The sequence below is a fragment of the Panthera onca genome, chromosome C1, assembly GCF_046562875.1.
Source record: "Panthera onca isolate mPanOnc1 chromosome C1, mPanOnc1 haplotype 2, whole genome shotgun sequence".
Taxonomy (NCBI): Eukaryota; Metazoa; Chordata; class Mammalia; order Carnivora; family Felidae; genus Panthera; species Panthera onca.
Genome location: NC_138346.1, coordinates 148,282,796 through 148,297,354, shown reverse-complemented (window position 1 = coordinate 148,297,354; position 14,559 = coordinate 148,282,796). Strand labels below are relative to the sequence as shown.

Sequence of the window (14,559 nt, the reverse complement as noted above, 5' to 3'; positions counted from 1 at the left end):
CTAACCACTTTCCCCCACCTTCTGTCATTTCTGAATTGTTACTATAGTCCAGCTTCTGATCCTACCACTTGACTAAACTTGCCAAAAATCATTAAATGCAAAGACATTCAAAACTGTTCTGGCTCTAGCTGTTCCTTCCATGGGCTTGTCTTCCTTCTTCCTTTTCTATGCATGCATCTCTTAAGCACTTCTGTTTCCCATTCTATTTTTGGCTTTTTCTTTGCTTTACATATAGTCTATAGATGACCGTATCTTTCCCAAGGCTTCAAATACCCACTTATTGAAAACTCTTGAGTCTTTTTGAGTGTCAAACTTCCAAAGCCAACAGCCTACCCAACTTCATTATGTTCCACAGGCATTGCAAATCAAAAAAAAACTCCAACAGTGAAACTTACCTTTTCTGCTTAAATCTATTCCTCCCAATGTATCCAATTATTTTAGTAAAATGGCACCATTTTCCCTGACCACCTAGTTGCTGAGGTCAGTCATTCTACATTCGACATTCTTCACCATTCTTACAAGCAATTAACAAGTTTTGACAATTCTGTTTCTTAAAGAGCTCTCAAATCATTTCTTGTCTCAGCGGCTTTAATGGTCACCACCAGTCCTACCTTTCTTTACTTCTCCAATCCCATTCTACTTTTCAGCTATAACAAATTCCTGGAAGAATAAAACTCCCACTCATACATTTGCTCAAACTTTTCTTACATCTAAGGCTCCTTTTTCAACTTATTTCAAGAACCTGATTAGTATCAGTCTTCCAGGAAGCCTTCTCTGGGGGGTGGGGGGGTAGGGGGGGTGGAGTATGAGATCCTATCTTTAGCCATAGTACTTTTCAGAGGAAGAAATCTGTGCATAGGTCTAAGATGGTGCCACTCATGACACTGTACTATGTGAATCTAGAGTTGTCTGATTCCCTAGTACTGTGAACTCTTTTGAGGGCAAGCATTAAGTTACCTGTTTTAATAGCACTTGTGCTAGTTCTCATGTGTACTGAACAAATGAATTGGTCAAAACTACAGCCTCAAGTCTAGAGGAATTTCAGATTGTTTGACTGCAACTGGTTCATCTTCTAGACCAAGGGTGTTCAAACTTTCTGTAAAGGGCCAGATTAGTAATTGTGTTAGGTTTTGGTGGCTAAATGGTTTTGTTGCAACTACTCAACTCAGCCATGGCGACACAAAAGCAGTCACAGAAAAGAACAAATGAGTGGGTGTCTGTGTTCCAATATAACTTTACATAAACAGGGCTAGCTGGATTTGGGCCACCAGCTGTATGTGGTCTGTCAACCTTCTAAGCTAACCAGGTAGATCAAAATCCAAGGACATCTGCCAATATAAAAACTAAGTAGTGCTGGCATACTCTCCCAAAATGCTGATCATCCCACTGGTCTTGTGTTAGTCAATACCCTAATTTGATACTTTATACATCTTTTACCTTATCTCAGTAATAATGTGGGATGTGTATAATATTCAAATAGATCAAGTATCCCAGTCTTATGGGAGGCACCTAAGATATGTGCTACTCTACTATGAATAAAGTATTTCTTCATTAGTAAAGTGATATGCTTGATCTACTTCACAGGTTAATTTGTATTTTTCAAAGATGGCCACACGAACATATGCATCATCCCACACGATGTTCTTACAGTGTGACTGGCAGTCCTCTACCGCAGAGTAGGAGTCTATTTTCCCTCCCCATGAATCTGGACAGGGGCTTGTGACGGATTTGACCCGAGTGCAAAAGAAGTGACACTATGTAATTTGAGGGTAGGTCATAAAAAAGGAAACAGCATGGCTGTTGGTCCCACATTCTGTGCCTCTGTCTCTCTTGGAACATTCAACTTCGGAACTTAGCCACCATACTGTAAGGTAACCTAAATTAGAGGGATAACATGGAGATTCCCATGTAGATAGCAACTGAAGCCCCAAACTGACAACCATCATCAACCAATAGACATAGGAGAAAAGAATCTTCATTATTTCAGACCCCAGTCTTTCAGCTGAGACACCATGGAACATACAACTCATCCTGTTGTGCCCTATCTGAACTGCTCACCCACAGAATCTAAAGGCAAAACAATTTTTTTTATTCCACTATATTTTATGGTGACTTGTTTTGTAGCCATGGTAATTAAAATAGGCAATAAAAGTGAAATCACTTTGAAACTATGAACTGCTTAACAAATGTCAAGAAATTGTTATTGCCAAAGCAGGTTTAACAAAACAAAAATCTCGAATGATCATGCAGTTGTGTTATTTGGTTTTATTCTGGCATTTATTGAGCACCTACTGACAGGTGGCATAATATGCTAAACAGGTGTTCTGGAGTCTGATGACATCTTGATTCAAATGTCAGCACAGAGCAACCTTACTTCTGAATTTCTGAATAGGAATAATTACTATTTATCTCACAAAATTCTGAGGATTAAAGGAGAAAAAGTACTGGCAGCATCTAGTTTCCTAGCCAAGGCACAGTAGGTACTTAATAAATGTTAGCATTATTCCCACTTTCCAGTGCTCTTAAAAACCTTCTTAAAAAACACAACACACTACTTATGTTTTAATCATTAGACACAGGACAGAGGACAAGTGTAGTGAAGTTACATTCATGAATGAACTACTTTCTAGCTCTTCTTTCATTAGTTTTGCAGACTCAGTGCTTTGAATCTAAGGAGATCGGAACATATTTAGTACTTCACTAATAAATATCAAATGCTAAATAACATAGGAGTTCAAAATTATAAATGTATGATGATCCTTTTGTTAGCAAAAACTGTACAACATTTAAATGGCCACATTAAGGCCACACATTAAATTTTAAAATAATTGGCCACACTTGTAAGAAAGACACAGATTCTAAGGACAGGGTGGGACAACCCTGTTTGGGATAACCATTTAAGTTTAACTTTCCCCAATTCAAAGTAGGATTGACAAGCTAAGAGACTCCATTCTTTCCTTCATGCATTACTCATGATTTTTCTGGTATCACTATTTCTTTGTAGGTGAGGGTTGTTGTCAGGGAAACTGAATCAACCATATTGTAACATTACCTATTCAGGCAGAAGTCTGGTATATACAACTTACTATACATACATATGAATAGTTGTCTCTTAACTTACCCTTAGTCTCAGAAAACTCATAAGTTTCTCATATAATTGTGAACGGATTTCAAATCTGAGACTAAACCAAAGGGATGGGATTATAGATCAACCCTATGAAAATAAATACCAGAAACATGGCCATTATAGCAAGCTCTTACAAAGCACCAGATATTCTGCTAAGCATTTTATATCATTACTCCATTCAATCTCAACCACTCTCTTAAGTAGTTATTATCCCCATTTTACAGAGAAATAGAGGCTTAGGATAGTTAAGGTAATCTAAGATAATACAGCACACAGGAGGTGGCAATATCAAGATTGTAATCCTGATTGGCCCTCAAAACCCTTACTATGAGCTATCATATTTCAAAAAATCCATGATGCACCATTATTGTATGTACCACAAAGAATAATAACAAAAATGCTGGCAATTATAATCCTGTCCCCCAGATTGATGGAGGTGTTAACCTGTGAAGAAAAGGGGAATGAAGTGTTATGTTTCAGAATTAAAGATACACAGTATCGTTCTGTACTGCTTTGGGTATATAGTGCCTTTCAAAATATTGAAGAAATATTATGAATGAGCTAAATGAAGACTTGAATACCACTTAGTTCTGGGTGCCCCAGAGAACAGCTCCCGTAGGCCATACTAAACTATTACTTTTCTAATGCTTAAGCATATTCAGAATGTATTTTCAGATTAAATCACTTTATATCCTCCCAGATGTCACCTCACTGGAATGCTGATAACTATGCATTACTATTAACTTTAAATTAGAGATCTACAATGGCACAGTGATGAAAACTTGTCTAGTCTAAGGACTCAGAGGTTTAAATAAACAAAGAAGGAGCTAAATCCTCTAACCAACCCAGCAGCTCAACCTCAAGGTGCCAAGGAATTCTTTCCTCACTCTCTTTTCATTCATCTGTCAGGTTCCAAAGATTTGGCTTATTGTTACCACCGCCAACTACTTATTCTAGTTGGCCTCCCCCCACCCCCTGGCTTTAGACTAACTGGGAAATGCAGTTTTCTAACTTCTTAGTATTTTACCAACAACCCTCCATGCTTCCCTTTTCATTCTCAAGGAATTTATTGACTTATTTTGTTAAAAATACTACTCATTACTGAAGAGACAGAAATACACCTTAGGGAAGTTAACAATATTTCAACAAGGGTGAATTTCTCAGAACTCTCTATTTTTGGAGTCATTCTTCATTTGTGGGAGTGGGTGGGGTTCATCACCAATCTACACAAACTACAGACATCCTCAGGATTCTGATATCAAGGAACAAACACAAGTGAACTAGGAAGCCATCCACACGTCAGAAGGATTTTAATGATCAGAAAGATTTTAATGAATACATACGAGGAACAATATAAAAAAACAGCCCCCAAAAAAGTCTCTGTATTCCCTCTGGGTACGATCTAATTGGCACAGGAGCTGCGGGAGTGCACAGAGTTATGATGCTGTTAAGACTGTGCATCTGCGTAACAGAGTATAAGATATGATGATAAAATATGCGAGGGAGAGAGTACACCTGGCTTTGCAAATCTGGAAATGGTATGTAAATTAAGCTCTGCATTTTATCTAAATACTCTACTTTAGGCCTGGTGAGGAAGAGCATGGTATGGGAGATATGCTAAAACAAATGACCCCAATTCTCCAGCTCTACCTTTTGGCTCTCGCAGTAGAGGTAAGATTTGGGAATTAAACCTGCCTGAACAAATACGTATCAGGTGAAACAGGCCTTGTTAAGGAATGTTCAAAATAGACTCCATCTTAAAAGCAACAGGGAATCACTGAATTTTAATAATGACAGTTCTAAGTTTTAAAAAGATGACTTTGAATGCATCATAAAGATTGAACTAAAAAGGGGGAAAATGAAATAGGGAACCTTGTTTAAGGAAGCTGTTGTGGGAATTCCAGGCAAGCAAAAATGGTGGCCTGAATTTAGGTACTGCCTATGGAAATAGAATTAAGTGGACTGGCTTGGAAATTTTTAAGGGTTTAATGACTAATGAATGAAAGAGAAGAATTTTAAAATGACTACTTGCTGGGTTGGGCAATTGGGAAGCTGGCAAAGTCAACCATTTAGGTTCTGATAATTATAAGAGTGAGCCAGGAGGCTGTTATTGCTAAGGAGAGAGATATTGGTGGCCTGAATGAGGGATTGACAATAAGTGCATGGATTTGAGAGAGATTTAGGAAGTAAAATCAACAAGACTTGGCAACTGCCTGATGTGAGGGATGTAAAGAAAGGAAAGAATCAAATATCCAACTTTCTGACTTAAATTCTGTGGTCACTGTGGTAGATTATTTAATGGCCATAAATTCCTCCTATCCTGATATGTATATTTCCATATACATATGAGGAGTATGTCACTGCTCCCATTTAGAAGTAGTCTGTTTCTCCATCCCTGAAATCTAGACTCGCCCTATGATTTGTTTTGACAAATACTGTGGGGTAGAAGTGATATATGTAATTTCAAAATATATGTAAAGCCTCCTGGGCTTCAGGAGGCATTGCAGCTTTTGCTCTTTAGGAGTGCTGCCCGGAGACTGCTATGAAAAGAAGCTGGGCTGGCCTATTGGAGGCCAAGAGGTCACATGGAGGAGAACCAAGTTATCCTGGCTAACAGCACCAACTAAGAATGAAGCCATCTTGGACCCTGCAGTTCAGCTAGCTACTAGCTAGCTAAACAGAGCTGCATATATGAGCACAGGAAATCAACAGTTGAGGAACTGCTCAGCAGACCCACAGAATTATGAGAAATCCTTGTTATTTTAAGCCATTAAGTTTTGGGGTGGTTACACAGCAGTTGATAATTAAAGTGAAATGAGGGGAAGTCAACGTGAAATGTTATTCCTTATCTTTGCATGGTGGTGGACTCAAATTACCCAAGATAGGCAAAAAAACAAACAAACAAAACAAAAAACCACCCCCCCCAACACAAAAACCAACCTCCAGTAGAAAGTTCAGAGAGCGGTCTTTCAGTAATTTCTAAGGCACCAAATGCCTGAATAACAGAGTACCGTAATATTAATCAGAGAAGTAAAAAATCCGCCTTTTAGGTATGGTTGCAAAAACAGGCAGGATCTTCAAACCTTTTTTTTCTAATTTGACTTTTTATTGTATTTTTTGAGAGACAGAGCAGGAGCAAGGGTAGAGAGAGAGGGAAACATAGAATCCAAAGCAGGCTCCAGGCTGTCAGTACAGAGCCCGAAGGGTTTGAACGCAAGGACTCAAGATCATGACCAGAGCTGAAGTTGGACACTGAGCTACCTAGGTGCCCCAGGATCTTCAAACTCTTTGAGGAAAGTAAAGCAGGGGTGTTTATAGAAGCCTTCGGTATAGGTCCTAACTCCCTCAAACCTTGGATAAACCAATCAAACCAGGTCTCCTTGGAGAAAAATTTTCAGCAGGTTCAGAAAAATAAATACCTGAAGAATTACGTTGATTAATGAAGCATGTAAAGGCTCCCACAGTGCCTAGAAAAAAAAGTTATTCATTCACATAGCAAAACATGGACTGCAAGATTCTTGGGAGGAATTAATCAATATTAAGTTGTACCTAACCCAACAGAAAAATAAGACAAAATTAGCCCTATCCAGTTCAAAGATTGAGAACGCATCTGTTGTGTTAATGGAGAAAAACTAAATAAAAAAGTTAACACTGCCCGATGTTAAACGAGATGAAGGCTATCAATTTTAGAAAATCAATTAAAAAAATTGTGCTTTACCACGGAGTAGTTCCTTTAATTGAAACGTCAAAAACCACAAATGGCACTAAAACGCACCCAACAGCACGTGAATAACATATCAGAGATAAAAAGGTTTGTCTAACAGTGAATTAGACACCACTAACCATTCAGGGGAAAAAGTAAACAGAAAATGTACCCTGAACCAAAGACTTGGGGCTTTCTTCTAAGATTTAGGGAGCCTTGTCACAAGGAACGGTAGATAGTCCCTCGTATTTCGTCCATTTAAAAACAATCTTCATTCCTTTCCAAGGTCTATTGCCTCCCCAATACCCCCCCCCCCCCCCCCCCCCGCCTCACTGTGTGGTTTACAGACTGTTATTAGCTGGAGCTCTGCAAAAGAAGATAAATACTACGCAAGATATTCTGAAGTCAGGAGAAAGAACCGCTAGAAACCCGGGCGGGAAAGGAAAAACATCAAATCAGGAATGAAGCCACGTAGCATTCCGGCCACAGCGGTGGCTAAGGAAACCCAGACCTCCCACCCTTTCCAAGTGTGGCTCCCATTCAGTACTGAATGTTTCGTCTTCCTCAGAGCAATATCCCCCACTCGCGCCTAGGATGCCGCGGAGATGATCTTCACTCACCGCTTGAAGTACAGCCGCCAAGAGCAACCGCAGCCCAAACGCCGGCCCCAGCCATCCACCAGGCCCAGCCGCCATCGCTACCATCTTCCGTAGGTCTCCAACTGCCCAGAGGACCCCGCAGCTAGGGGCGTCCACTCCAGAGCCTGATCCAAAACAGGCTACTAATGGCCGTTGCCATCAAATCTCTTACTCTGCAGAGACGCGTATTACCTAAGGGTATATGGAAGCTTAAAGATGGTCGAATACCTTTATATTTCATATAAATATAAAGTCGCTGGGTCCTTTCGATAACCCCTATCAGGCATTCCCCTAAGCTCCCAAACTTATGAAGCTCCGCGTTCCTTCCTTTTATTCACGACATTTCGTCAAGCAGCCAAGAAGCTCCGCCTTTGGCAGTCTAGGCCTGCCTCCTTCTCCAAGTTTACCCAATCGAATGTCGCTTTGGTTGACACCTGCGGCAAAGGAAACCAACCGTAACACGAACCAAGAGCAAAGCTCCGGGGTTCTTCGGTCCAATAGGCACAACAGAACGGGAGCAGAGGGTGGAGCCTCTGGTTGCCGAGCAGCGTACGTGGATGCGTGCGCGTGGTGGCTGAGGGGGATGGGCAGGGGGCGGAGCCGAGGGCGGCGCAGCCGCAGCCGCAGCGCTGGCGGAGGAGCGCGCGGCCGCGAGCAAAGGAGGGAGGGAAGGAAGGAAGAGAAGGAGGCGGGCAGGCAGGCAAGCGCGGGGGTCGGGGACTGAGGCAGTAGAGAGAGGCGAGAGCCCGGCAGCCGCTTCGCGCTGTGTTTGCTGCGCGGGTTTTTGGAGGGGGCGACCGTTGAGTCGGTCCAGGAGAAGCGGGCACCGGCGGCGTTGGTGCTGGCGCCTGGGGGCGGGGGACTGGAGAGGCAAGAAGGGGGGTCGCTGCGGTGGTTCTCTAGCTGTCGCGCTCTCCTTGCCTTTCTCCCGGCTCGGTGGGCTTCCCCCGGCGTCTCACTCGCCTCCGGGGCCCCGCTCCCCGCCCCCCGCGGTATGTCTTGATCCCGAGCAGCGGGTTTCATGGGGCTCCTTAGGATTATGATGCCGCCCAAGTTGCAGCTGCTGGCGGTGGTGGCCTTCGCAGTGGCGATGCTCTTCTTGGAGAACCAAATCCAGAAACTGGAGGAGTCCCGATCGAAGCTAGGTAAGGAGCAGAGCCACTCGGGGCTGAGTGGTGTAGAAGGGGTCGGGCCAGGGAGGCATGGCAACCCGAGCAAGTGGGCTTTCGTCTAACCTGCGGTCTGGCTCGGGGGCAGGAAGCTGAAAGAGCTTGCAAAGAGAGCTGGGACTGGGGGCATCGAGAACACAAGCTCCAAGAAAGGTGTGAATTAAGCTTGAGTGGCGTGCTGTGCTCGCGAGGTCACGGGGCAGAGGTTGCTAGGGTGGGCTTTCCCGTGCCTAAGGGTTACCCAAAGTAAGCATTCCAAGGGGGAGACCGCTAAAGAAGACCGAACTCAGTAGGGAGCGGGAACTGCTGGAGGAGGCAGAAACGCTCAGCCTTGCGTGTTTTCTTGAGTCTGCCGAAAGCCCTGGCAGTGCCAGTCCAGGGGTGTGCTAATTGAGACGTTGGCACCTGGAGACAGATCTTTTGGGGATGGGGCGGTTCACGAAGGGATAGATGCTCAGAAATGGAGGGAGATACTGGGAATGATGGTGAGTAAAAGAAATACACTGTAGTGAGTTGCACTCTTGTGCTGGGGGCAGCAGGGGACCACACAACTGATGGGGGAAATAGGCTGCCAGGTAGGACAGGAAAGCAAATAAAAAGCTTTTCAATGAGGTACTGAAAGGAGGCATACAGGCATTTAAACTTTTTTCTTTTTTTAGTGGAGCTGAATTTTGTTAATATTTTGGGCTTAATGGGAATGTTGATGTACGTGGTTCCCGGCAATGTTGATGTAATGAATTTAGAAGAGGAGGGAACGCTAAAGGGGAATTATAGTGAGATTGAAGTTTGTGGAAGGAAAAGTAAGATTGTACAACAAATTAACCATATCCTTAAGTATCTTAAGGAGTTAACAGTGATTACTTTAATGAGAGAAGAGGTCTCAAGTACAAAATGTTGGAGTATGAAGTTGTGAAAGACCAGAAAAATGCACAGATAATAGGTACTTTCAGATTAGTAAAGAACTTTGGCATTTGGTAGGAATTTTGGATGGATGTAGGGAGTGTTAAAAGAATGTCTGCGATACATTTTGATTAAAAAATGTACACGGCATTTAAAAATCAGCTCAAGAGGCTATAATTTGAATATGGAAAAGAAATGTGTTTTTATGGGTACACTTTCACCTGTTGTTTTAAATACTTTTTGAGAAGCAAGCAATAAAATAGCAGCAGCAAAATCATTTAGACTGAGTAACAGCTAGATGCTGCTGTGGGTGATTATTAATATTAAGGAAAATGTATTAGCAAATAATTGTTACAAGTATAGCTTCCTATTTGCAGTTTTGGCAGACTTTGCAGAAAGCCTTGGAAACATTTTGAAGAGCAGTCTATCAAAGAGCATCAGATAAATCTAACTGAAGTGCAACTAAAGTTGAAGGAGGAGCTAAGGATAATTCCAGTCCTGAACTCTAGGGTAAAACTATACAGTTTTGAAGAGAGATCACATTTATTTACCATGATTTTATTAATATGTATCTTGTATGATGGAAAAATTGTTCACCTTACATATTGAAGGTTGGCCAGTACAGTTTTCCTTTTTGTTTGGATACACTTCGCAGCATTCAGGGTCATATTCTGGCCTCTTTAATGACCCAGCTTTACAGAAAAAAAAAATGACTCTAGGAGAAATTTGAAAGTTATATTAAAATTTAGATTTGTACTTATTCTTTGTTATATTGCTAGATTTCTTAGGCACATTACGCTGGTAAGGATAACCTCACTTTTTTATGTTCCTTTTTTGCCTCAGATTTTCTTCATAATACTTGAAAGTGAGTTCCATAGACACAACCTAAATTATTTTAAAAAGAGGATTATCTTAACATGTAGAAAGCCACGGGTAGAAAACAATGTGGTTTTTTTTCATTATATTTTGTAAGAAACCTTTAAATTCCATCAGAGGGAGTAAATATGGATCAAACCAAGTACTCAAAAATAAGCTAACAAGAGGAGCTCAGGTACAAAACACTTGAAGGAACTAATAATAATGCTCTGGAGCTGCAAAAACATGGCAAATAAAATGTATAACTTTATATCACTAGTTTTTATTTTTTAAAAAGAAAAGTCTTATAAAAAGCAGTACTAAAACGGATGTTACCAGTTAGTAATCTTAGGGAAGGAATGCAGAGAAGGCATAGTTGATAATCAGACTCTGTACTAGGCACTTCCATACGGGATATTCTTATGTAATTTTCCAAGAACACTATAGAAGACTATTTTTACAGATGTGGGAATAGGCTCAAAGGTTATATAACTTGACCACAGAGCTAGTAGTGGCAGAGTCAGGATTGGAACCCAGGTTAAGTGTGATTCCACACCAAGTGCTTCTTTAATTAGACCAGCCTGCTTAGGGCTTTGTACTGACGCTACACTAAGATTTAGCAGTTTGAGTAGAATTTTTAAATGGTAATATCAATGTTTAATTGCGTTTATTGCTGAGAATGAATATAATTCTGAGAAAATCTAATTTCTGACACGAAGAAATTGGTTTACTGTAATGTCTGCTCCTTGTTTATATCCATATAATGAACATAATTATATTACCCAATGAAACGACTGCAATAGTTTATTTCTGTTTTAGAAAAAAAAAGCCTGTGGTTGTTTTCTGTAAGTGTAAAGCTTTCTGTTAGCTTATGCAAAAGTTATAAAATTTACACAGGCAAATCTATCAACTTAAGCCACTAAGTTTCTTCTGTTTCTTGAAGACTTTCCCCAACCAAGATTATGTACATTCTCTAGATTTTGTTATAGTATTTTATAATTTTTATTTCTTACATTTAGTTCTTTAAAGCATTCATATATTTGTAGAGATTTATTGTAATTTCTCTCAATGAACAGCCACTTATGGCAAATATTAATAAATAATTCATTTCCCACTGTATGTTAGTTTTTTTTTCACATAGTTCCTTTTTCATACATTAAATTTTTTTATGTTTTAGAATTGATTTTGAACTCCATGTTTTTTCCTAATTTAGAGATTCTTTAAATCTCAAAGGACCTGTATATAGACTTCAAGGTACCCATAAATTCCCTGAAATTATATGCACAGCTTTTATTAGATTTGTGAAGGCATATGCGATCCCCTTAATAGTGGGAATCACTGACTTGGAGTAGATGGTTTGTATTTAAGTGTGTTTTTTATTTCTTTGTTTCTAATATTAACATGCAGCTTGTGAGTTACATTTAGGATATGAACACATTAGTTAGGAGAAAAGGTCTTTGGGATGTTATGTTGAAGAACATAGTATTTAAGTCATTTTATTAAAATGTATACTTAATTTTTCTAATGTAACATGACATGGAATCAATGAAAACTGTTACTTAGCTTAGTATTTACTTAGCTGTTAGAGCTGCAATTTGTTGCTTTTACGAAGCGTTTTTTTCTAAATCTTCAGAGACACGTGTAGCTAATGCTGACTGATGGAACTGCAATGAAACCTTTGTTACATAAATATTAGAATTATATGCTTGATAATTTTATTGTCTATAGGGTCTAAGCATTTAAAATAATGTTTGTTGTTTGACTACTTCTAACACCACTACGTGAATTTACAAATACATTAGGATATAATCTTTTAAATGAGGACAGTAACTCAGAATGGATTGTGTAATCCTCTTCACTGGATGAAAATTATGTTACTCTCTATGTTCTTAAAATCCCCCTAAACTTATGAACTAATTCCGGGACTAAAGTTGATACTGTTCTTTGGAATTTGGTAGTATTTAAAGTGCCTGAAACCGTTCAGCGGTATCTGTAAAATGTTCCCAAGAATGATAGATTTCTCTACTTTTGCAAGTAGAAATTGTTTGCAAAACTCATGGTAGCTACTGTTTAGAGGACTTTGGATTAATTGGAATGCAGTTATTGTAGAATTGCTAATTAGTGCCTCACTTATGAGTCCTGGATAGGATATCTAGTGCCATAGAGTAGTCACTAGAAATAGTTGGTCTCAATTAAGGTAACCCCAGGATGTCTGCCTACTACTCCGTTAAGACTTCTAATAGCTTTTTGGTACCTAGTGGAGTTGGAATAAAAATGAATATTCAAACACTGCTTCCCGAAAGACCACTTTTGAGCCATGGTCTTACACATATCTGGACTTTACAATCATGGTTCACTATAGCCTAATTATTTACAGTTTTCTACCCACCCACTAGTAACTGTGTTTATGTACTTTGCCTTTCTGCCTGTTAACTATGGATTAACTGCCTGTTAGGTCATTTGTGCACCTGATCCTGTTCCCTAACCTACAAGGCATGGTTCCAGAAGTTTTCCTTTGTTCTCCTATAATCATCATGTCTTCTCTTTCTGCTTGAATATTCTTAAGCAGAAATAGCCTATGAGCATGCTATTATTTCTCCCATCCAAAAACCAAAACAATACTTTCTCTTGACTCCCCTTTTCTCAGCCAACCTCTGTTCCATATTTTGGCTTCCCTTTGCAGTATAACTAAAAACTTGTCTTACTGACTCCAATTGCCAAACTCACCAGTAATTTCTCTAAATCCTATGCTCAATTTTTGGTCTTCATTTTATTTGACCTATCAGAATTTGACACAATTGATCACTTCCTCTTTTTTTGATAGATTTTCTTTACTTGGTTTTCAAGATACCATAATCTTGGTTTTCTTCCTACCTCATTGGTCACTTCTCTGAATCCCGTGTTGGACTCTCCTTTTCTCTTCAACCTCTTAGCATAAGAATAACCTTCTCTATTTACTCTTCTCTATTTACTCTCCCTTAGTTGGTGATTTATATGCTGACAATTTCCAAATATATAATTCTTTTTTTTTTTTTGAAGGCACATTTTTTAAATAAATTTTTAAATTTACATCCCAGTTAGCATAGAGTGCAATAATGATTTCAGGAGTAGATTCCAGTGATTCATCCCTATGTATAACACCTAGTGCTCATCCCAACAAGTGTCTACCTTAATGCCCCTTACCCAATCAAATATATATTTCTAATTCAGGCTTATTTCCTAGTAATTTGGCTGCCCACTTGAATTTGTCTTTGAGTAATTAGTAGACATCTCAAGCTCAGTGTTTTCAAAATGGATCTTCTGATGTCTTTGTCCACTGCCTCATCCTAAATCTATTTTATCTTTTACCTTCCCTATCTCAGTCAGTTGATGGCAGCTGTATCCTTTCATTTGCCAGGGTTTTACTTGCCTTTTCTTTTTCTCACACACTGCATCTAATCTGTCAGAAAAATCTTGTTAACTTTATCTTCAAATATTTCTAGAATATAACTACTACTCAGCACTCGCACTGTTATCACCTTAGTTCAAGATACGTACCATCATCTCTTCCCTGGATTACTGCCATGTCTTAACTAGAATGCTTCCACGCTTGCCTTTCTACAGACTATTCTTAATATAACAGCTAGAGTGATCCTTTTAAAATGTAAATCAAATCATGTCACTCCTCTTTAGAAACTTCCTGATTTAGAGTGATGCTAACTCCTTTTAAAACAAAGCCCATAATTTTTTTTGACTGAACACAGTAAATGACTGTTTTTCCCATTCATATATTAAATGATCATTTTGGTGGATGGTTTTCCTTTACGTGGGTGATTGATTCAGGGTCTCAGGTACCTCCTGCCTTATAATTCTACCATCCAGTCTTTGGAAGTTTTCTGCTGTCATCCCTGGGTAGGGGCAAGAAAGGAGTGAGGAGCCCCCCTTTCTGAACTTTTTTGGCCTCTTGTATCCTCAGTTTATTGATGAAGACAATTCTTTATCCATATGCAAGGGGGGAGGTTGGGAAATGGGGTTTTTAGCTGGCAGTTACTTACCAGTTCCAACTGTGTATTATAGAAGAGGGCAGCATACATTTGAATTTTTTGAATTTCTTTGCATAAATCCTAAAATTTATTTATTTTGTTTTATGCCTCAACATATAAACTGTCTCAGTAAGTGTTCTATGTG

At 39.6% G+C, this 14,559-nt stretch overlaps 2 protein-coding genes across 5 annotated transcripts in view; one reads left to right on the top strand and one right to left on the bottom strand.

The window, feature by feature from the left end:
- Positions 1 to 7,846, bottom strand: part of SELENOF (selenoprotein F) — a 58,175-nt gene extending 50,329 nt beyond the window's left edge. Inside the window, exon 1 of one of the 2 annotated variants that reach the window (XM_060624666.3) lies at positions 7,451 to 7,846. In XM_060624666.3, coding sequence (XP_060480649.1) covers positions 7,451 to 7,534 — 84 coding nt within the window. In that variant the 5' untranslated portion in view covers positions 7,535 to 7,846. The remainder of the gene's footprint in view (positions 1 to 7,450) is intronic. The other variant, XM_060624664.3, reaches the window with a different exon arrangement.
- Positions 7,847 to 8,064: 218 nt separating this feature from the next.
- HS2ST1 (heparan sulfate 2-O-sulfotransferase 1) overlaps positions 8,065 to 14,559 on the top strand; it is a 174,654-nt gene continuing 168,159 nt past the window's right edge. Inside the window, exons 1-2 of one of the 3 annotated variants that reach the window (XM_060624663.3) lie at positions 8,505 to 8,613; positions 9,915 to 10,047. Coding sequence is in view for 2 of the 3 variants with exons in the window: in XM_060624661.3 (XP_060480644.1) it covers positions 8,490 to 8,613 (124 nt within the window). In the remaining variant the exon portion in view is untranslated. Of the gene's footprint in view, positions 8,614 to 9,914; positions 10,048 to 14,559 lie in introns of all 3 variants that reach the window. The other 2 variants (XM_060624661.3, XM_060624662.3) reach the window with 2 other exon arrangements.